The 21,916-nt window shown below is 55.5% G+C and overlaps 7 protein-coding genes across 7 annotated transcripts; 6 read left to right on the top strand and 1 right to left on the bottom strand.

Moving 5' to 3' along the window:
• Positions 1–153: 153 nt before the first annotated feature.
• rna1-0 (Ran GTPase-activating protein 1) lies at positions 154–1,473 on the top strand (the record flags this gene model as incomplete). Its single annotated transcript, XM_037316019.1, has 2 exons — positions 154–345; positions 403–1,473. 2 exons carry the CDS (start codon positions 154–156, stop codon positions 1,471–1,473), a joined length of 1,263 nt encoding a protein of 420 aa, XP_037184520.1.
• A 503-nt stretch (positions 1,474–1,976) lies between these two features.
• On the top strand, positions 1,977–2,643 carry CGCA056_v000757 (uncharacterized protein; the record flags this gene model as incomplete). The annotated part of the gene is made up of 2 exons (XM_037316018.1): positions 1,977–2,545; positions 2,592–2,643. The coding sequence occupies 2 exons, from the start codon at positions 1,977–1,979 to the stop codon at positions 2,641–2,643; spliced, it is 621 nt and encodes a 206-aa protein (XP_037184515.1).
• A 1,353-nt stretch (positions 2,644–3,996) lies between these two features.
• On the top strand, positions 3,997–5,573 carry CHI1-0 (Chitinase 1; the record flags this gene model as incomplete). The annotated part of the gene is made up of 5 exons (XM_037316017.1): positions 3,997–4,063; positions 4,138–4,227; positions 4,274–4,346; positions 4,399–4,497; positions 4,553–5,573. The coding sequence occupies 5 exons, from the start codon at positions 3,997–3,999 to the stop codon at positions 5,571–5,573; spliced, it is 1,350 nt and encodes a 449-aa protein (XP_037184516.1).
• A 4,679-nt stretch (positions 5,574–10,252) lies between these two features.
• On the top strand, positions 10,253–12,996 carry fsa6-2 (Fusarisetin A cluster transcription factor fsa6; the record flags this gene model as incomplete). Its single annotated transcript, XM_037316016.1, has 4 exons — positions 10,253–10,377; positions 10,490–11,558; positions 11,612–12,802; positions 12,856–12,996. 4 exons carry the CDS (start codon positions 10,253–10,255, stop codon positions 12,994–12,996), a joined length of 2,526 nt encoding a protein of 841 aa, XP_037184517.1.
• Positions 12,997–14,823: 1,827 nt separating this feature from the next.
• Positions 14,824–16,593, top strand: SWA2 (Alpha-amylase 2; the record flags this gene model as incomplete). The annotated part of the gene is made up of 2 exons (XM_037316015.1): positions 14,824–15,107; positions 15,240–16,593. 2 exons carry the CDS (start codon positions 14,824–14,826, stop codon positions 16,591–16,593), a joined length of 1,638 nt encoding a protein of 545 aa, XP_037184518.1.
• A 690-nt stretch (positions 16,594–17,283) lies between these two features.
• CGCA056_v000753 (uncharacterized protein) lies at positions 17,284–17,943 on the bottom strand (the record flags this gene model as incomplete). The annotated part of the gene is made up of 1 exon (XM_037316014.1): positions 17,284–17,943. The coding sequence occupies one exon, from the start codon at positions 17,941–17,943 to the stop codon at positions 17,284–17,286; it is 660 nt and encodes a 219-aa protein (XP_037184511.1).
• A 2,084-nt stretch (positions 17,944–20,027) lies between these two features.
• Positions 20,028–20,619, top strand: eaf6 (Chromatin modification-related protein eaf6; the record flags this gene model as incomplete). Its single annotated transcript, XM_037316013.1, has 2 exons — positions 20,028–20,345; positions 20,404–20,619. The coding sequence occupies 2 exons, from the start codon at positions 20,028–20,030 to the stop codon at positions 20,617–20,619; spliced, it is 534 nt and encodes a 177-aa protein (XP_037184512.1).
• Positions 20,620–21,916: the final 1,297 nt, after the last annotated feature.

The following is a 21,916-nucleotide window of genomic DNA, read 5'->3' as shown; positions in this document are numbered from 1 at the left end:
GCACACCCCCTGTAAGTTGGGGTCTCGAAATCCTTCACTATTTTGTTTATGCCCCTCCCCCACCATCACAACCCAGACAGACACTCATTTTGCGCATTTGCTGCCTCCTTGCTCCCAGCATTCCAAAACACTCTTCTTTGCACCGAAATAATCATGGCGACCACGCGCAAGGTGTTCTCCCTTGAGGGAAAGGGTCTCAGGCTCGACACTGCTGCTGACCTCGAGCCCCATATTGCCGAGTTGCGCTCTACCGATGTGGAGGAAGTTCAGTTCCTTGGAAACACTTTGGGAGTCGGCGCTTGCAAGCTTCTCGGAGAGGTCTTGGCCACCAAGAAGAACCTTCAGGTTGGTTCACCAGTTCTCCGTTATTCTAACCGCGCATGCTGACAAGACCAACACCAGTCCGCTGATCTTTCCGACATCTTCACTGGACGTCTCCTGAGCGAGATTCCCGAGGCGCTCTCCTCCCTCCTGACGTCCATCCTGAACCTTCCCAAGCTCAACACGATTAACCTTAACGATAATGCCTTCGGCATCAACACCCAGGCTCCCGTCGTTGCCTTCCTGGCTGCCCACGTGCCCCTCCAGCACCTTTACCTGAACAACAATGGTCTCGGTCCCCATGCTGGTATCCTGGTCGCGGATGCGCTCTCTGAGTTGCACGCCAAGAAAGAGGCGGCTAGAAAGGAGGGCAAGGAGGTTCCAGACCTTGAGACCGTTATCTGCGGTCGCAACCGCCTGGAGAACGGCAGTATGCAGGCCTGGGCCAAGGCCTTCAGCCTCCACAACAAGATCAAGGAGATTAAGATGGTCCAAAACGGCATCCGTCAGGAGGGGATCAGCCATCTTATCAGCGAGGGTCTGAACCACGCGACCGAGCTGCGCATCCTCGATCTCCAGGATAACACCTTCACCCTTTCCGGCGCCAAGGCCGTCGCCAGCGTTCTCCCCAACTGGGCGCATCTGCAAGAGCTGGGCCTCAACGACGCCTACCTGACTGCCAAGGGTACCGCTCTCGTTGCCAAGGCTCTTGCTAAGGGCAACCAGGACAAGCTCGAGATTCTCCGTCTGCAGTTCAACGACATTACCGCCAAGGCTCTCACGGGCATTGCCAGCGCCGCTGCCGACTCTCTGCCTGCTCTGAAAAAGGTTGAGTTGAACGGTAACAAGTTCGAAGAGGAAGATCCCTCCGTCGTCTCTATCCGTGAGCTTCTCGAGGAGCGCAAGGAGAAGCTCGGTGGTGATATTATCGACGAGGACGCATGGGGTCTTGACAGCCTCAGCGACCTGGAAGAGGAGGATTCCGACGAGGAGGAGGAAGAAGAGTCGGATGAGGAGGAGGAGCTCGAGCCCGAGAAGAGGGCCGAGATCCTCGTCAAGGAGGCCGAGGAGGCTCAGGAGCAGCCTACCGTCCAGCTCAAGGATAAGGAGGTGGACGACCTGGCCAAGAAGTTGGAGAAGACGGGAATTTAGAATCAGAAGAAAGAATCCCTTTGGTTTATTAGTTTAGAAGGCGGAACGCAAGAGGAAGGCCCCATTACACGGAGACACGATACCCCCAAAATACACTTCATCCCCCCATTACCCCTCTGCCCCCCAAACACCACCCACGACCTGCGAGATACATCGCCAACTCGCATATGTCGAGTTATGGCTGCGCATATCCGCATGAGAGGCTGCCTGCTTGTTGCTTAGCAACTTTTGCGCCCTCGCGGCATGCGCGTACAAGGTTCCCTCTCGCGTTTGGGGTGCATCATCCCGCAGCTCCCCGGCCATCACTCCACGATCACCCCACACATCTGGCCGTCTTGAGCACAGCCATATCACAAGAGCACTGCAAATAAATTGCGTGAGCAAGAATGTCTACATATAATGGGAACAGCGTCTGTTCCTAGAGACTGCATTATACTGATAGCAATAAACTTAACATCATCAATCACACCAAAACTTACATTGCAAGCACACATTGAACCTATATGACAGGCCACTACCTGTTCGAGACAACGGACTCGGTGATTGAAATACTCTGGGATGTGGCGCTCGCGTTCTTCATCGTCCGCATCGCTTGGACTTATTTCCTCCTCACCTTCTCGACAAGCGCGCTCCTTTCATGGGTAATCTGCAAATACCCAGAGCTGCTGCTACCCGCGTCCAAGCAGCACCTCACGACGTCAGAAGCGGAGCTCATGCTCATCCCGCTACAGGCAATAGTCGGGGTCGTCTGGGCCCGCTATGTCGTCGTTGCCTATGAGATCCCGCGCGTGGCGTGGTTTAGGCTCGCCCTCGGCGGGCTAGCGGCTCTCTTCATGTTCGCGGCCGAGGCGCTGCTGGGGCTCGTGTTGTACGAAGAGGGCTACGGGGACTGGATCCGGGAGACTGACGGCACGACGTGGCTCGCGTCTGCCGGACTTCTTGGGGCTTTTGCTCTGATGCCTACTGCGTTGATGGGGTTCGAGGGTAAAGCTGCCGATGGGGTGGAGGGGGAGGTTGTGACGGCGGGCTCGACGTCGCTTGGGCTTGGAGGCAAGGTGTTGATGGAAGCAGTGTAAGTTCAGCGGTCAGTGTTCAGGGGCATTGCTGACATGTTCTAGACCTGCGATGAGTGTTGCGTCCAAGGATGAGCTGAAAGGGGAGAGAGATTGATGGGAGGTTGTGAGTGACGGTTCATGACATGTTTCACGGCTTGTAATTTGGTTCTGTAATCTGGAAATGGTTGCTGAATTGCTCAAGGTTTCAATATTCCATGTTCCGCCCTGGGGGATTTGAATCAGTACTTAGGAAGTTTCGAGGATAAAATTAATCATAAAACAACCAGTGATAGTTGGACAGAAGTAATTTCAGCGTTGATAATGTGCGCCATTGTCAGCTAAGACATCGTGCCCGGGAGTGACGCAAATACGTCTAGCTGTGTAAATGGACTCAAAGCTCTCACATACTGAGTCTTCCAAGCTTCCTGTCTCCTCAATATTCTCACTTCATGTTACCAAGCCTTTGCTTTATTCCTCCAGCTCTATTCAAAAGGGTGACTCGTTTTGCAACGCCAGCTGACCTGAATCACCTGGTCAAGAAGATGGTGAGATTGAATGTGCCGGAACAGGATGGCAGCTGCCAGTGGAGCGAGTTGGGTCCAGGTCGCCTGTGCGCCGGGCGCTCCCGCTGTGGCACTGTGGCAGGGTTCATTCTTCAGGGTGTTCCAGTACCTGGAAAAGTGGATACCAACCGCCACCATGAAGCACGACTGAAGGATCCTGTCTGTCAACCCCAACCTCAACCTCTTCTCTTCACCATCCTGGGTCCATCTTGGGTGACATCTGACCTGGGGATCCGACCAGCTTACAGAGAAGAGCCTGATGTCTATTCCGAAGTCGTCTCATATTCATCTCCGTGCTGTTCACTGGCACACGATCACAGCCAGAGGGAACTCTCTGGGCCTCGAAATTGTCCCGATGAACACAGTATCACCCCAGAGAACACGACTCTTTATTTTGGACAACGTTCATTCTGGGAACAACATTGAAAGAGGCTCATCTGACTCGGTTCCAGAGAACAACAGAGGTATCTCTGAAACTGCTGGTTCATCTTCCTAAACTAGGCCGGGTAGTTCTGAACGGGTGAGGAAATCACAAACCTTGAGAAGCGTCAAGATGCCGAGGCGTTACAGTCTAGACCGATGTCTTGGGCCGGGCTACCTGAGAATATTGATGGCTTGCATATTACCGCGTGGATCTCTGAACCCTTTGCTTGAGAGAATTGGTGAACCAGAACAGGCCTCACCATTCCTTGGCAGGCCGCAGGTTCATACGGGGGTTGGTGAAACTTACGGGGCACATTCCTCACGATGAAGAGTCTCGTCTCACCCATCACCAACCCCCAGGGGACTCAAGAGCCTCATCGCAATAAGTCTATATCTTTTCTCTACAGCTCTCAGTTATCTCCCTTGTTCTTTTCTTTTTTGTCTTGTCATCACCAGCCTGTTTGAGACATTGATCTGCCATCATGATCAAAACGACTCTTTTCTTGCCTCTCCTCCTCAGCATCGTGGGCGCTGTGCCCATGATGAACAGTTCGCCTTCCCAGGCCGGCTGTAGCAATCCAGACACCGTGACAGTGTCCACAATAGTTACTAGAACAACACAGCGTGGCGGAAATGCCTCGAGTCCACCAACAGTCCCATCGAACAGGCCGGTATCTTCAAGTCCGCCTACCGCGCCCTCAAATCCGACGCCGGTAAAGTCCTCACCAGCATCAAACACCGGAAGCTCTAGTCCGCCAGCGAGCAGCGGCGGTAGCAGTGGAGGGACATCACCAGCGTCAGGCTTCAGAAATGTTTTGTACTTCACAAACTGGTACGTCGCCTTTGACTGCCACTTTCACTCACCTCCAAGCTGACCAGTTCAGGGGCGTCTACGGCGCCAACTACCAACCATCAGATTTGCCCGCCGACAAGGTCACCCATCTTCTCTACTCCTTCGCCGACATTTCCTCGGACGGTACAGTGTAAGTTCCAACATCATCCCACATAACCCCCGTGACCAGACTGACAAATCCCCAGCATCTCATCCGACCCCTATTCAGACACGCAAAAGCTGTACCCCGGCGACACCAGCACCGCGGGCAACGCAAACGGTTGCGTCGGCCAAATCTACGCCCTCAAGAAGAAGAACCGCAAACTGAAAGTCGTCCTCTCCATCGGAGGCTGGACCTGGTCCCCCAAGTTCGTCCCCGTCGCCGCCACCGCCGCCGGCCGCCAGACCTTCGCCTCCTCCGCCGTCAAGCTCATGGCCGACTGGGGCTTCGACGGCATCGACATCGACTGGGAGTACCCCGCCTCCTCCACCGAGGCCGCCAACTTCGTCGCCCTGCTCAAGGCCTGCCGCGAGGCCCTCGACGCCTACGCCGCCAAGAGCGCGCCCGGCTATCACTTCGTCCTCACCGTCGCATGCCCCGCGGGGCCCTCGCACTACCAGCAGATGGACCTCCGCGGCATGGACGCCTACGTCGACGCCTGGCACCTCATGGCCTACGACTACGCCGGTTCCTGGGACACCACGACCGGCCACCAGGCCAACGTCTTCTTCAACCCGCCCACCCCGCTCGCCACCAAGTTCAGCACCGAGGTTGCCTTGACGTACTACCTCGCCCAGGGCATCCGATCCAGCAAGATCGTCCTCGGCATGCCCCTCTACGGCCGCTCGTTCCTCAACACCGACGGCATCGGCCTGCCCTACAGCGGCGTCGGCGCGGGCTCCATCGAGAAGGGCGTATGGCACTACAACGCCCTCCCGCGCGCGGGCGCCAAGGAGATATTCGACGAGAAGGTCGGCGCGCTATACAGCTACGACTCGAGCTCGCGCGAGCTCGTGTCGTACGACAACGTGCAGAGCGCGAACTACAAGACGGACTACATGAAGAGCAAGAGACTCGGCGGCGCGGTCTTCTGGGAGGCGGCGGGTGACAAGAAGGGGGACGGCAGCCTCGTCGCGGCCGTCGCTGGACGGATGGGCTCGCTGGACTCGACGCAGAACTTGCTGAGTTATCCCGGGAGTCAATATGCCAACATCAGGGGCGCTTGATTGTTCGCGAAGGTGTTCTTATTGTGTAAGTTCTTCTTGGTCCTCTCTCCTTTTTCTCTGGCATTAGAGGCGTTGTTGCATACTGGGCTGGTTGCGTTTGGTTTTGTCTTCCCCTTGAGTTTGTCAAAGTTGGGCAATAATGAATTACGAGAATGAGGCACGAGTAGACGACGAACTACATAGACTGAAGTTATAATTTCATGGAACTGTTGAGCCAGTCTCACCTTAATTGTTCCTCGTGACCAAACAACTCTCAGGTGTATGGTGATGGCTCAATACCAGAGAATTTGGTGGGCATGTTGCGGAGCGCAGCTTGTAAAAGCAACAAAAGCCGAAGAACTCATACCACTGGCCCTATGAAAGAGACTTCAAGGGACGGTACGAGGTGAATAACAAGATTCCAAATAACCGCTGTCTACTTCACTCAAGAGGCAATGTCAACGCTGATTCGCCCCGTGCGTTTCTGATCCTTCACCAAGGATGCCAAGGGTGCTTAGACTGATAGGATTCAGGTTCAAACAACTCATCTGTAGTCGCAGCTGGCGATGCATGCCCTAGCTTTGTTCTTTGCAAGACTGTCAAAAATGTTCGGCGAGAACTGCTCTTATCGGGACCGAGCTGGGAAATCGAGATTTGTTACATGAGGCTTGATATCGAGTCCAGTGATTCGTATTTCTGGGAAGAGAATCAACCTGAGCGGATCAGTAGACTTCAGGATGAATCGTATGGCTTGCTGTCCAAGCGTGAAATCATGTCCTACTGCCGAGACTGGATTCTGGCTTGACCTTTCCTATCAGTTGAGCACTTTGGTGAACGGCTGTTGTGAGATTACAACTGCCACAGAACACCTCGAGGCACGCTCATGCGAACGCACAAACAGCACACGTTAGTACGGCCGTTGCAACTAGGGGGACTTTTGTAATGCGATGCTGCGGGCGCACGTCAATAGACACTTGGAGCGGAGGTTTTCCGAACGTTCAAGTCAACCCTTTCAGATTGTCGGGCGAGGGCCTCTATTTGAGGACTGCCGAGAGCTGTGCTTCACACTGAGGAACGCCTAGGAGGCGCGTGGACAAGGCCCGGGGAATTGGCTCTGCGATTCGGTAAGACCCGAGCACTTTACAAGCCTAGCGCTGACAGAAGGGACAGAATTCGCTGGCTTTGGTGCCGGTAGCGTGGTTTGCCAGGGACTAGGTGCACCTTGGGGTTGGTCACCAGTCGGAGGGTCGTCCACCATCCGCGACGGAGCGTGGAAGATCCTCTTTGAGGTTACAAGGGAGCAGTTGGAGAGGTCCGAATAGACTTCTGGGATTTGTTCAGCCAACGACTGGCTGGGTAAGCGTCGTCCAACCGGAGGTTGAGGGAAGAATCCATGTCGGAAAGACCCGTTCGACCGGTGGACTGTGGTGGCGGGAGGGCTTCCCCATGGGACAGGGAGAAGCGCCGGTGGCGAGGATCCAGACAGACAGACCACTTCCCAGAGTAAAGTGTGCGTGACACCGCAGCTTTGGCGGGGGCACGATGATGTCGTTGCTGGTAGCTTTGAAATGCATCGCCAGACGGGGTTCAGGTGTTCGGGGTTTGTGCTTACAAATGCAGTGAACTTAGAGAGAGAGCTCAACTTCGGCTTACGAGGTTCGTTTCGGCGGTATGGAATAGTTCAGTCCAGTGGTTCAATAGGTAATCCCAGACTGACTGTGATACCTGTGATGATAGTTTTGCCTAGGCTGCCGTGTCATCCACAGGTGAGTCATACGGAGAGCGACCGAAAGAAGTTGCATGAAAGTATGGCACCCTTGTCGGCAGAGAGACGGGGTGATTGGTTTGACGGAGCCACCGAGTTGATCGGCATAGAGGAGTTGGTTCTCTTGACGGTTCTAAGCGCGCCCGTTTGATTGTGTAACAAGTGCAAGCGACGTGTAGTGGTAGTCTCGGTCAGCAACTGACATGATGTTGCTGCAGTCATGTTTGGTGCATGTTGAAGCTGCGAGTTGAACGTGGATGGTGTTAGTGGTGGTGGTGGTGGCAGAGGGAGTTGGAGTGCGGCTGCTGTGGGTGAAACTGGGCGCTGATTGGAGCGCTGAGGAAGTCATTCATCAAATGGGGCAGGATTTCGCTGCGGTTCCCCTTGCCCTTCAGTTGCTGCACCTGCCACCGTATCCCGTACGTCGGGAGGGAACCACGACGCACCGGCCTGCGGGTGCTCTTACCGGGGCGCTAGGCCTTGCGGGGATCTGTCGTCCTTTCACACTTCAGAGCCCCTGCCAGCCATGCCATGCCATGCTTCCTCGTGCTGTGTGGCTAGCACCAGATTGTTTGACTTTGAGCCCTCCAAGCCACCCCGCTTTCGTCATCGCTTTGGTGCCTCTGATACCGCCGGATATTGCCCTGAACGGGCGGACTGGAACTGCGACTTGGGAAGACGCTGAGTCGCGTCACCATCTCGATCAACATGTAGGACTTGTGCGATAACGAATGAGAGAGAGAGAGAGAGCCGTGTCTAAAGAATTTTCCAGAATCCCCTCATGCAATTCGCGCGGGCCGCAGATGGCCACAGAAGGCCCTTTTGTGTCTCGATGGCCCTGGAGTGCGTGCCATGCGTGTAAGTGGAAGGATTCAGAACCGACATTACACCGGCACGCAAATACGGCGGCAACAACCACCTGGCACCCACACGGCCGCCACCACCAGCATATATGCAGGGTGCTGCGAGCCTCTTCATCCTGTCTTGCCGGCTGCCTGGGCTCGTCCGATATCCCATGACTCTACGGTCCCCCCTCTGGAATCTCTAACACGGGCGACGTCAAATCGAAGAGAAAACTGAACTTGATATTGGACTGACAGACGATCCACTCTTAACTCCATTAAGTCCGTCGCAGGTCCAGACAGGGCTCAATAGCCGCCTAGAATTCAGGGTTCATGGCCAAGTTGCCGTGGGTGGGTTGTCCAACAACGAGGGGCACCAGCTGGGAATGCCCCGGGGCCGAGCAGAGCATGGGGCGGCTCGCTGCCCGTGTGCTGTGTCCCGTCAAGTCGATCCGCAGTATTTGCGAGTCTGTATTTATGCCGGTATTCGTAGGTACGGACGGATACAGGGCCACGATCCCCCACCATTGGATCACCACCAGCGTCGCATTTTAGCGTCCTTTTCTATCATGATAGCGTAGCCAGCGCAGGCACCAGCCACGGCGCGTTGCTGCGTAAGACGGGCGGCCTACCTAGAGCCTAAAGCACTGGTCGTATCGACGCAGATCAGCACCTTGAACTCCCTCTTGAAGCGGGTGAGCAGTGTGTAAATGAGCAAAGTGGCGGTACCTCTAACTGCTCTGCCTCTGTAGAAAGAACTTCCGCCCACCTCAGCAACCCCCCTTACGTACCTCCTTGGGCCCTTACGGCGCAGCGAACCGGACCCCCCCTGTCACCCATCGCTGATCAGATGCTTCGACTTGCTGATGCTTGTATCCGATGATTCTATCGAATCTTTTCGTCTGCGGAGCGATAGCAGAGCAACTTCACTTCTTCCCTTCCATACCTCACCATACCTACCATTCCTCACCTCTCGCCTTCGCCCTCGTCCTTTGCCTCCCGAGACGTCTCTCTCTGCGCTGCATGTCTTCTCTCGTCTTACGGCACCTCCGACAGCGTTGAGTAATCCGTGGCTTGGTCGCTCTGCGTTTCCATTCACTTCCTTCGCGCCTAATCTAACATTGGCAAAGGCGAAAAAAAGTACCACCACCAGACCCGTCGGTGAGTTGTGACTTCCATGCTTGGGCGTCTCCGGTTGTCGACCAATGCGATCCTTCCATGCCCTAAACCACCAAAAGCTGACGGCGCCTTCCAGTTTATCGTAACCTTACGAGACCTCGACCTCCGCTACACACTCCCCGCCCTGATTGCATTGCGCTATTGCTTCTGCTTCCCAACACTTGCCACAGACGCCTGCGGAAACCTGCGGGAAATCGTCTCTGCGCCTGTTCTTCTTTGCGCCCGCTCCGAGTTGGCCAAAGAGATCCCTCCCTGCCACCCTACTCCACACCCTTCGCAGCGCGGAATACATCCGGTTGCCCTTCTCCTACTCGAGGAGTCGCTCTGAGTCCACATCTGCCAGAGCCCATCGCGACCCTGTGCGCTCTCATATTGGCGCATCGAACCGCTTCTGTGTCAGCAGCCAAATCTGGAAGCAAGGCTGCGCCATATTTGCTCATACCCCGAGGCGAATACTCAGCAAGCGGCAGCAGGCTTCCAAGCAAGACGGTCGCCGCTCATCACGATTATAGGCCCGTCTTTCGTCATACTACTTGAGACAGTGGGGTCTGACAGCCGGAACGCTTCTGCTATACGCGCCTTGCCCTCCCGCCTGCCCCCCTCGAAGCTCACGGCATCTGCACGACCGCTCCTACAGGTCTAGGCTGCCGAAGGTCTAGCCACTGTGAACGTTTCAGTGGCTATCTTCGTCCCCTACTTTCGGAAATCTGACGGCAACCAAGTCAGTCGTTGGCCAGGAACACTTTGTATAAGGATCGACGCCGGCCGCTTGCACTATTCTGAGGCATTGTGCTTCACACACGTGTGCTAGCTGGACGGCACTTTCTGTCCACATACACACAGTCTTCATCCGTGGACATCGCAATCCAGTCGCGTTTCACTCGCTGCTTTGATCCACAGACTGCGTTATCATCATGACTCCCACACCGCCGTCTACGACGCCCTCCTCGGGATCGGGTCGCTCACCTGAGGAGCAGTTTCGAGTTGTGAGGAAGAGGAATAGGGTACCTCTCTCCTGCTACCCTTGTAGGACTAGAAAGTAAGCCTCGAGCCTCGTTTCAAGAGTTTCTTGTTCACTTTGGCTAACTCGTATCGTAGACTGTAAGGATTATCGCGAGTTCATTCCGTCGTGCAGTGTTAACCCGTCGTAGGAAGTGTGACAGAAGTCACCCATGCAGTAACTGCGTGAAGCGTGAGGGCGCCGATACGGCTTCATGTTCTTACGCAACTCCTGCCACTCGCAAGAAGAACCAAAGTCAAGGCGCTTCAAGCCCTGATGACATGCAGAACCGTATTGACCGCTTAGAAGGCCTAGTATTGTCTTTGATGCATGGAGGCGCCTCTATTGATCCCGCAACAGCAGCCGCTGCCGCCGCCGCAACTAGCAGCTCAAACAGTAAGTCGACCACGGAAAGCACCCCTGCGTCGCAAAAGATCGACCACGACGAAGAAGCGATGCGCGACGACGACGACGAGGGCGATGACAGTGATCCAGACGGCGGGTTGGCGACATCGTTGGGGGTATTGAAGGTCGACTCGGACAAGGGCAAGTCCATGTACATTGGCCAAGAGCACTGGCATACAATACTGGCCGACATATCGGAAGTGAAGACGTACTTCACCAACCATAAGAAGGAGTTGGAGAAGAGCTACGAGAAGGTGATGATGTCAAAACCAGCCAGCGCCAGGGAAGGACCGACATTTTTGCTTGGAGCCGCACCCGCAAGCGAGGTCGAGCTGCGTGCAGAGTTACCGCCCAAATCGGCAGTTCTCACGCTGTGCTCAAGGTACTTCAATTCCATGGACAATGCGGTAAATATTATTCATTCTCCGACATTCCAGCAGCAACTCCGAGCGCACTGGCAAGATCCATCGAAAACCCCCATCATGTGGCTTGGCCTTTTGTACTCAATCCTGTGTTTGGCAATGCTCAGCTATCACAAAGTCGGAGACGAGCCGCCAGAGTGGAAGGGGAGGACGTTGGATTTGGCGTCCGAGTACCGCCTTCGCACGGTACAATGCTTGATTGCCGCCGATTATACTAAGCCGGTTGAATATACTGTAGAGACCATGCTTCTCTACGTCTTTGGGGAATACTCATCCCGGTGGGATGCCGATCTGGGGCTCTGGTTGATCGTATCGCTGCTCACCAGGGTCGCCTTCCGGATGGGCTACCACCGCGATGCAAAGTGGTTCCCCTCTTTAACACCATTTCAAGCTGTATGTTGTTGGCTCAATGACGCTTATTTGAACCTAGCTAACCCGAACGTCAGGAAATGCGGCGAAGAACATGGGCTCTAGTAAGAATGGCAGACGTTGTTTTCTCGCACCAAGTTTCCCTGCCTTCCATGATATACGGCCATGACTGCGACACGCAAATGCCAAATAATATCTTTGACGAGGAGTTCGGGCCCGAGACCAAGGTTTTGCCCCCATCGCGGCCCAAGACGGAACCGACTCCGATTGCGTACATGATTGCCAAGTCCAAGCTCTGCATCGAGATGGGCGACATTTTGCAGGCGACCAACCGTGTGGGAAGGCAAGTTCCGTACGACGAGATTCTGCGGTTCGACGCCCGCCTACGGCAGATCGACCAGGAGCTTCCGCCGCATCTGAAGGTGGCACCGTTGGAAGGCTCACACGACCCGGTGACTCTGATCATCGCGAGGTACAACATCAACGTCCTGTACCTCAAGATCATCTGCCTTCTGCACAAGAAGTATGTTCCTCGGGCCAGACAGAACCCACGATATGCCTACTCCCGCAGAAGTGCGGTGGAGGCCGCTTTGGAAACTTTGCGGCATCTGGTCACGCTTGACCGAGAATCACAAGCGAACGGCAGACTTCGTTCACTGAGGTGGTTTGTCAATTCAATTGCCACCAAGGACTTTTTGCTCTCTGCCATGTTGGTTGCTCTCGACCTCCATTTCGACCGTGTAGCAGAAACGAGCAACGACCGAAGAGCATCCGAATCAGCCATGTTCTGGACACCGGAGCAGAGAATGGAAATGCTCAGCAACCTTGAGATTACCAAGGGGATCTGGCAGGGGCTGGCGGATACTTCAATGGAGGCCTTCAAGGCCACGAAGGTTCTCGACATCATGTTGGAGAAGATCAAGAACCCCAATCCCGAGGCGGATGGGGCGGACGCCATGAAGGGCGAGCAGTTCTCGAGCTTCGACAGCAGCCCCGAGATGCAGACGGAGCACAATGCTGCCATGACCCTCGGCATGCTTTCTGGAGGTATGACGCCCAACACGGCAGCTGCCATTGAGAGCACCATGCAGGCGCAGAACACGTTTGGTGGAATGGATTTTGGCGTGGCGCTGCCGATGACCGGCACGGGAATGACGCCGAATTACTCCGGAGGAGGAGGGGATTTCGGCATGAATGGCGTGGGATCTCCGCTCTCAATGTTCACGAACCTTGAAGCAGGCGGAGATTTCCCCGCCAACTTTGACTGGGTAAGCCTCGATCCCCGCACCGGTCATCCTTTCACATGCTAACCAAATGCCAGAATGCGTTCGAGTCGTTCACGCAGAACGCCAACTGGGGAACCGACGCTGGTTTCCAGCAGATTTATCCCGGGCAGTCGTCTCCTGAAACGGACGGCACCGGCATGCCGTTCAACGGCGGCAACGCGGACATGGCGGGATGAGGGGTCGCTTCTGATGATGCATTTAAGAGGCAACTGACGACGCTATGAGGAGCTGGTGGAATTGGGTAATCTGCAGCGATTGGGCCATCTTGGTCGGATAAAAGGTGGACGGCGGAGACTCCGCGTTGGAGATGGTTTAGAAAGGTCAGAAGGTCGGCTGGCCTTTTCTACGCTACTGAAATGAATACCCTGCTCTCTTTTAAACTCCCAGCATATGCAGGTGTGCACGATGTGAAAGTGAACGGCCCGATGGCATGAAGCAGTGTGACGCCTCCCGGAATGTGTGTTGATGTCGCATCGGACGAACCACGTGGGCGTGGTTGGCCGAAGGGACGGGATGAAAGGTCGAAAGCGCCATGGAGACGACAGCCTCCGGCGTGCCATTCGGCGTCGATGCCGGCCGTAATGCGCAGGAATCGGTCCGTCCCCTGAGCCGTGGTGGTGGGTAGATGGACGGCGACCTGGGCGGCGGCCCTGACAGTGACAGCTGCTCCGGATGATGGGGACACATGGTCACTGAAGAAGCGATGCGGGGATGGATGATGATTCTGGTTGCGCGTGCCGTGGGGGTGAAGCCTGCAAGGAACGGCCAAAACCTGCTGCGTTGGGGAGCCTTTGGACCTCGTGTGACTGGCCTATGCCCACTTGACGTCGAGTCAGGCGGGCCCTTTGCGCATTTTAGGGCGTAATCTTGGGATATCTCAACTCCGCTGGGCACTCCGCCCTTTTTTTGGGCTGGAGGAGAGTTTGCGTTACGACGGCATCCCACCACTTGGCAACTGCAAGCTTTCTTCCCCCCTCGGTCTCACGGAGTCTTGGTTTTGCTTGTTTCTTCATCAGTCCATCACGCCGATGCAAAGCAGTTGAACATGCACCGTCATCCAGACTTGCAACAAACACACGCACCGCTTGGCAACTCTTGAAGTTGCGGTGCACACCTTCTCGGCCTCCCCCCTGGAGCGGTGAGGGACGGGACACCCCCGCTGATAGGGCCGATCGACCAGGCCGAACCCCAGTTAATACGACCCTCCTTACGCTGCTGAAGAAAAAAATAAAAACACGAATGGGAGTCTCTTGCCCGTCGGCCCGTGATTTGGAAGGTCACCGAAAGAAGGCGCAGTTGCTCAGTGTGTCTGTCTATCCCACGGGCAGGAAAAAAATAAGCAGAAGCACAGAAAGCTTGCCTTTCAACATTTATACATATTAAATGCAAAGTGCCAGTCGACGCGGGTTCCTGGACATTACGGAGATCGTCCCTGCCTTGACCGATCAAATCAAACCTTGATTAACTACCACGACTCGCCCCGGTCTCTCCAACCGTTGGAAAACTCCCTCTTGGGACCTCGACTTGCCCAAATCACTCGACCTCATCTCATATACTTTCCCTCCGCGCCCTAAGCTCCCGGACATCTGCGGACGACTGAGAAACCAGCCCATCGGACTCTCTGCGTCTCCTGGGGATCCTTGCCCTGTCACCTGCAGGAACGCGGCTTTTTGCGAAAACGATGGGATGATCAGAAATCCAACTCCTTAATCTGCATTCAAAGTGTCCAAAGAGCTATCCACACGGAAACTCTATCTGACTCTCACGTCGTTGCTATTCCCGCTATGAGCGAGGGAGAAGGAGATATATAAGCCAAGCTCTGTACGACGTCACGATTCCCGCGATCCCCTTTCACGAGACGACGTTTCTGTACACACTCTTTTCTTGCGGTTTGGTTTTTTGATTCTTTTTTTTGAAGTTTGAAGTCACTCATTTTTTCTACCTTCTTTTTTGAATATCAGTCACTCTCTAAGCGAGGCAACTTGGCAACCTCAGCAACGGCGATGAGGCTCCTCTCGGCACCGGCCTTGGCGGCCGCCGTGGCTACCGGCGCATCGGCCCTGAGCGCCGCGGAATGGCGGACTCAGACGATATACCAGGTGGTTACCGACCGGTTTGCGCGGACCGACGGCTCGACGACGCACCCGTGTGTCGACTCGGAGCAGACGTACTGCGGCGGCACGTGGCAGGGTATCATTCAGCAGCTCGACTACATCCAGGAGCTCGGTGCGACGGCAGTGTGGATTTCGCCTTTTGTCAAGAACATTGACGGCAAATCCGCTGACGGGTGAGTTTTGTTTTTCCCCGTCCATGAAATCTGAATCGCATTATGAGAAGACGATTCTCCGTATGAGAAGTCATGCATGAGACTGGTTGCAGAGGACGGCTGCAATAAGAACTTGGTTAACACGTCAAACAGCGAATCGTACCATGGATACTGGACCAAGGATATCTGGAATGTCAATCCTTCCTTTGGTACCCCTGAGGACCTGAGAGCCCTGTCTGATGCGGTCCACGCTCGTGGCATGTACCTCATGGCCGACGTCGTCACCAACCACATGGCTTGGATTGGAAAGATGAACAGCGTCGACTACTCCACGTTCAGTCCCTTCAACAACGCCTCTGCCTACCACACGCCCCCCTGCTGGATCAACTACGACAACCAGACCTCTGTTGAGAGGTGCTGGCAGGGAAGTGATGCCGTCCCCTTGCCTGACCTCCGCACCGAGGATGGCATCGTCCGCCAGGTCTTCAACAACTGGATCAAGCGCATGGTCAGCCAGTACGGCTTTGACGGCCTCCGTCTGGACAGCGCCAAGCACGTTGAGAAGTCGTTCTGGTCTGGCTTCGAGACCGCCGCCGGCGTGTTCTCAATCGGCGAGGTGTTCCACGGCGACCCCAAGTACGTCGCGCCGTACCAGGACTACATGGGCGGGGTGATGAACTACCCCGCCTACTACTGGATCACGCAGGCCTTCCAGTCGACGACGGGCAGCATCTGGAACCTGCGAGACGGCATCAAGACGCTCGGCTCCACGGCGCGCGACCTCACGCTCTACGGCAGCTTCCTCGAGAACCACGACCAGGCGCGCTTCCTCCACTCGACCGCCGACATGGCCCTGCTCAAGAACGCCCTCACCTTCACGCTCCTCATGGACGGCATCCCCGTCATCTACCAGGGCCTCGAGCAGGGCTACAAGGGCGGCGAGACGCCCTACAACCGCGAGGCGCTCTGGCTGTCGGGCTACACCACCCAGACGGAGCAGTACCAGTGGATCAAGAAGCTCATCGGCCTGCGCTCCACCATGTCGGCCCAGGACGGTGGCTACCTCTTCTACAAGGCGCTGCCCATCTACACGGACAGCCACATCATCGCCATGCGCAAGGGCTTCGACGACGCCCAGGTCGTCAGCGTGTACGCCAACGTCGGCGGCAACAGCACCTTCGGCGTGGCCCTGGGACAGGCGGAGACGGGGTTCCGCCCGTGCAAGCTCATCATGGAGATCACAAAGTGCAAGCCGTTCGTGACAGACTCGAGCGGCGTGCTCCAGGCGCACAGCGGCACCGGAGAGCCGCTCGTGTTCGTCCCGGCCGAGCGGGTCATGGGGACGGGTATCTGTCCTGGCGGCATAGGCAAGCCACCTCCTCCTTCGCGTGCCCGTCGCAGCACCAGCAGTGAATCCCCGTCCGCGACGGCCACGATCGCTTTTGAGAGGACTGATTATAACTTAGATTACATAGGACGTTTTAATAACATGACTTCATCCTGCTGAGGCGACCCCACCCACGCACCGTGACAACAACTCCGACGAACGGCGATAAGTCGACGACATTCCTTTTACTGTGCGGACACAGTGCCAACAACACCGTGACAAACATCCATCGGCCCCACGATTAGATCCATCGATCCATCGAAGACCAACATGAACAAACAAGCAGTGGCAAATAACCAAACAACAAACGTGTGAACAAACATAAAAACGTCCTCAACATCGAACAAAAACAAACATTTCCTCGTCTACCCTAGTATTAAGTCCTTTTGTCGTACATGAATTTTCGGCATCGGTACTCACTCCAGCAACCCGCCGTGTACATATGGGAGGAAAAATGGTACTCGAGGTGGGGCGAAGATGCCCCCCGGATGCGACGACTTACACACTGTGACGGCACCGCGGCATCACTTATACCCACCCATTCGAAGCCTCACCTTGAGTGCGCATATTCGGTGTTAGTCCTTTTTACTTTTGCCAAAACATACGCTGCAATTACGCATAATATCTCAATCACTTTGGCACTCTGATGTAAACCAATAGGTTTTAGTGTGTAATATCTGTTTTGTTTGATTGAACAATTGTGAAAAATGTCATATTCCTCGTGAGCCCCCATCCCGATTATGCGAACTAAAAATGCTATGTACAAGAATCTTTGAAGACGATCCAGTTTGAAAAAGGGAGCCTGCCCTTCTACGCCAGGCCAAACGCAGCCTTGGCCCGCGTCCAGTACGCGACGCGGTCCTCCGTGCCCGAGGTGCCGATGCACTCCATGTACAGCGTGAACCCGCGAACAGTCCCCTCGGCGAGCTCGTCGCGCGTGCTCTGGTCGCAGTACGTCGTCAGGTACCACGCCGCGGAGCCCCAGGCGTAATCGTCGGGCATCACGAGCGCGAGGACCTCGTTCTTCTTGTCGTCCGACAGCGTGCTGCCGTCCGCGTCCGCGGAGCCTGCGATGGCGGTAGCCATGTCCTTGAGCTCGGGGATGGAGAGCGCATATAACAAATTGTACTTTGGCATCTGCAGGTTGCGGGTGCCCTGGCCGGGGCGGCCGGGGGCGGGATAGTGGTTGCGGTTGTACTTGAAGTCACCCGTCTCGAAGGCCATGAGGGAGAGCAGGGCGGCGATCTCGCCGGGGCGGTAGACGGCGTACTTCTGCATGGCGGCGGGGACGAACTGCGCGGCGTGCTCGGCGGTGGCGCACTCGTCCGGGAAGGCGGCGCCGTCGCAGGTGGAGGAGGTGGGCGCGACGGCGAGGAGGATGGCCGTGGCGTTGTTGTTGCGTACGGCGACGGGCGAGGCGAGGGCCAGGCCGGCGAGGAGGGTGAGCGGGAGGAACTTTGCGAGGACCATTTTGAAGGTTTTGGTTTTTGGTGAACTCGGATGAGGTAGAAGGTTTAGGATGAGCAGAATGCTTGTTTCTTATGGTTGTCCAGGTGGTGCAGGGTGGTTGAGGTTGACTGAGGTGTGACGTAGGGTTCGTGATAGGTTTCGTGAGATGAGAGAACGAACGGGTGGCGTTGTGGTTTTTGTACAATGTTGAAGACAGGACAACGAAGGACAAAAAGGCTATTGTCCCGGAGGAAACAAACAGAGAACGAACGGCGGTGGCTCAAGTGAGTGACACAGTCAGACCAGGAAAAAGGCGAAGCAAGGCGAAGGAGAGGAAAGCGCAGTTCCGCAGGGAGGGTGCGAGTGCGAAGAGGAGGGTGTTTGTGTCTTTTTTTTCACGTCGTTATTACCCCAGTATAAGAACGACAAGCCTTTTTAGTACGGACACTGGGCAGCAGCAACAGCCGCACCCCTGAGCACAGCAGCATCTGAGTATCGGTAGGGGTTAGTTCGGAGGTTTCCCTTTGGCTAGGACTGTTCGTAAATGAGCGGTAGTAAGGCTGGTCATGCGGGATGCCAGTCAGTGCCCTTGATCGCTCCTCCCGTCGTCTTGAAATCCTCCTCTCCTTCCTGCTCCGTCACCCATCCGCTCTCTCCGCGCGCTTAAGCCAGTGGAATTGCACCCTGATTTCCCCACCATGGAGTGACCTTGCACAACAGAAGTCCCTTGGGATGGTTTCCTTTTTGGAGAAATGCTTGAAGCTAGACCCTGGCCAGTGGCCAACCAGCAGAAAGGGGGGGAAAGAAACTGAACTTTGGACCACAGATCGTCGGCGAGGCCAGGGCGAGGTGGCCGTGGTGAAACGAAACAGGGGCCAAGCACTTGCGCTGCGTTGGGAGCGCATCTCCCGGGCTCTGTCAAAAAAGATGCAGCTGCATGCCATCGATTGGCTGAGCGTTGCGGCTGACGGTGCGGAGGCTTCTTTACGACCCCCGGCTCGCGGAGGATGGCTGCGGTAGTTTAGAGGGGCAGCGAGTGCCGTTGGTGCCGGGAGGGAGCAGACGAATGCCAAAGGCTGGCTGGGAGGCAACGTCTCTGTAAAAAAGGGGAACGTCTGTCTCCGTCGTTTGGCCTCCTGCGTTTGACTACATGGTAGTGCGTGTGGACGTCGCGTGGGCATTCGTGGGATTAGACGGGGCGAAAAGCAGGTTGCCGTGATGGTCTCGCCATGTTGAAACATCCGGCCGGTTTTTCTCGTTGGCAAGGGAAAGGAAGCAAGCCAGTGAGAGCAAAAAAAGGTTGATGGGCTGTCATCCTGTCTCTCCCCCGAGTCTTTCCACCTTACCCGCGCCGTCCGAGTTGAGCCAGGGGCATAACCTGGCCAAAAAGGCCCGTGGCTTGGGCGGGCTCGTGTGATGTTGCAGATAGACAGAGCTCGCAGATGATGATCCATCTTGGTTCATGCGAGTTAGTGGTCAAGCACAACCTTGAACCACCACCACCAAGACGGGCAGCCCTAGGACTGGGGGCCTTCGGAGACGATAGGCCTGGGAGGGGCGCTGCAACCTGCCTAGGTTGTCTGCTATTCCTCCTGGACCTTAATTCGGGTTGCACCGCCTGGGATTGGGTTAATTTTGGAGGGGCATGACAAAGACGCAGTGGAGATAATAAGGATCATGATTGCGAGACAAAGGCTGATTTGAAGACGATTCCTTGAAGACAATGGCTGCTGAGTGAGACCCAGCAACGGCTGGCTGGCTTGTCGAACGAAGGATTGCCAAAGTCCGATGAACTGCCCCCCTGCTGGATGATGCTCAAAGCCCCTTCCCTGCCTGCAAAGCCACCACCACAAATTACATAAGCCGGGGCGCTTGCTCGACTGAGGCGTTGGTCTGCTGCAGCCTGGATCGACCAATGAGCTGCGGCCCGCACTAGCGGCCCCAGGATCGGTTCCTGCGCCGCTAGACTCACCCGACGCGACAAGTGCACCAACCTCCAAATCGCGACCACCACATCAGCATCCAGCTCTCATCAATTGCGCAGCATCGATACCATCTCCAATACCGAATCAAATTTATCGCTAACCGAAAACGCACCCGACGCCATGGGGGAGAATCAGCCGAACGGAGCCGCTGCCGCGCAGCAGCCTGCGCCGACAATGCAGCTGTACCGAGAGGAGCAAGCCCGTCTGCGGCAAATGTTGGACAAGAGAGCAGCGATTGCGAGGCGGCTCGCTAATATCGAGTCGGAGATCGAATCCAAGGAAACGGCCTATCTTGACAGCACACCAAACGGCAATATCATTGCGGGATTCGACAACTACATCAAGGGCACAGGCGCAGCCGCGCAGAGGAGGAAGGCGGGTGCTACGGAACAGAATCGCGTGTTTTCACGGTCTTCGATCTCGTACCGTCCTGGCAGTGTATGTAACCCTTCAACAATGAATGTGGGTGTGAGAGAAGTCATTAACGGGTTTTCAGGAGGCTACCACACCCGGCTCTACGCCTGCTTCTCATGCGCCGACACCGTTGTCCACCTCGTTCAAGGATGGCTCCGGCTCAAATCACGCTACGCCCACGTCTGCCACCGCTTCCAAGTCAGGCAAGAAGAACAAGAAGGCGAACGAGGAGGACAGTGACCACGACTCGCAAGCCCCGAACAAGAAACGCATCAACTTTGGCGCTGGACGGAAGTAAGGACGGCAGCAGGGCTCGATGAAGCTTTCAACGCTGAAAGGGCACCAGTTCGCCATCGCAGCAGGGATTTTGGTGGCATCTGCAGCTTGCCCAGATGCCATATTGATGGCAATTGTCGACTGTCATGAGTTGGCCGCACCTGCGAGAACTCAGGGATCCGAGATGATGGATCACAACGCGACCCACGACAACTTTGGAGTTCAGGATTATGATACCCTTAAACCATTTGAAATATTACTGTTTGAGTTGAAAGGCTGTGTCTGCACCCAATCTTTGGCCCAGGGCATAGAGCTTCAGTTCATTGAAAACTGCCTTCATTTGTCGATGTGTCCCGTTCACCCGTCTCAAGGTCCATATTTACAGCAATGGTCTCTTCGACGACTGCCTGGAAAACGAAGGTTCTTGGTAAGCTTGGGACAATGATAACTCTACTTTGAACTCTTGACCTCGCTCTCAGTGTTGGAGAATGTCCAGGAGAGTTGACCTTCAGAAAGACAAGCTGGGCTAGGCAAGAGACACAATCGCCGTCGCGAAACGCTGCCTGAATAGTCCAATTGGCCGGTGTTTAGCGCCGTTGGCTGGCACTTCTGCACCGAGAAAGCGGCAAAAGTTCCTGGTGGAGACGAACTTTTGAGTCTCTGGGCCTGTAGGCCACTTCGATGGAACTGCGAGGCCGGACATGACTCCGCTTGATGGTGAGGTCTGCCTTCGAGCAGTAAAGAGAATGTATGCAACTGCCTTTCTCGGCTTACGGTGCGAGACTATTGGCCAAGACCAGGCATTTCGTCTGGATGAGATTGTTTACCTTTTGACACCTCTACGGACACGGTCAATCAAGATACTATCTTCATTCAACCTTCGCAATTGCCACGGCTAGGCCTTCGTTCCGTCCTGAAATGTTTGACAAATTGCGAAGGCCAAGACATTGTTCACTCAATCATCAACCCAGGTTACTCGCATCATGCATCATCCTGCCTCCGACTGAAGCTTTTAGCCGTCTGCTTCGCGTGATGCTCCCCAGCTCTATAGCGCCAAGTGGTTTCGGAGCCGATGGGACGGTCTGCAGTGAGGGGTTTGAGGGGTGCACCTGAGCCTGTGTAGCGCTTGAGCAGGGGCCCGAGAACCTTGTCGGCTCTCTAACAGCCGTTGCTAGCCCGGTTTGTAGCTAGTGCGGGGCTCCTCGACCAAGCTCCATGCCAGCAGGTCGACCCCCGTCGTTGAGGTGCGCTCTGCAACAGAGGAACAGAATCGCTCGTCATACATCTACAGCTCAGCTCCCACGTTGACCTTCCGTTGT

This window comes from Colletotrichum aenigma (genome assembly GCF_013390185.1).
Source record: "Colletotrichum aenigma strain Cg56 chromosome Unknown KSG_Cg56_contig01, whole genome shotgun sequence".
NCBI classification, from domain to species: domain Eukaryota; kingdom Fungi; phylum Ascomycota; class Sordariomycetes; order Glomerellales; family Glomerellaceae; genus Colletotrichum; species Colletotrichum aenigma.
The sequence above is the reverse complement of the archived record's forward strand: the minus strand, read 5'-3'. Positions and strand labels throughout refer to the sequence as shown.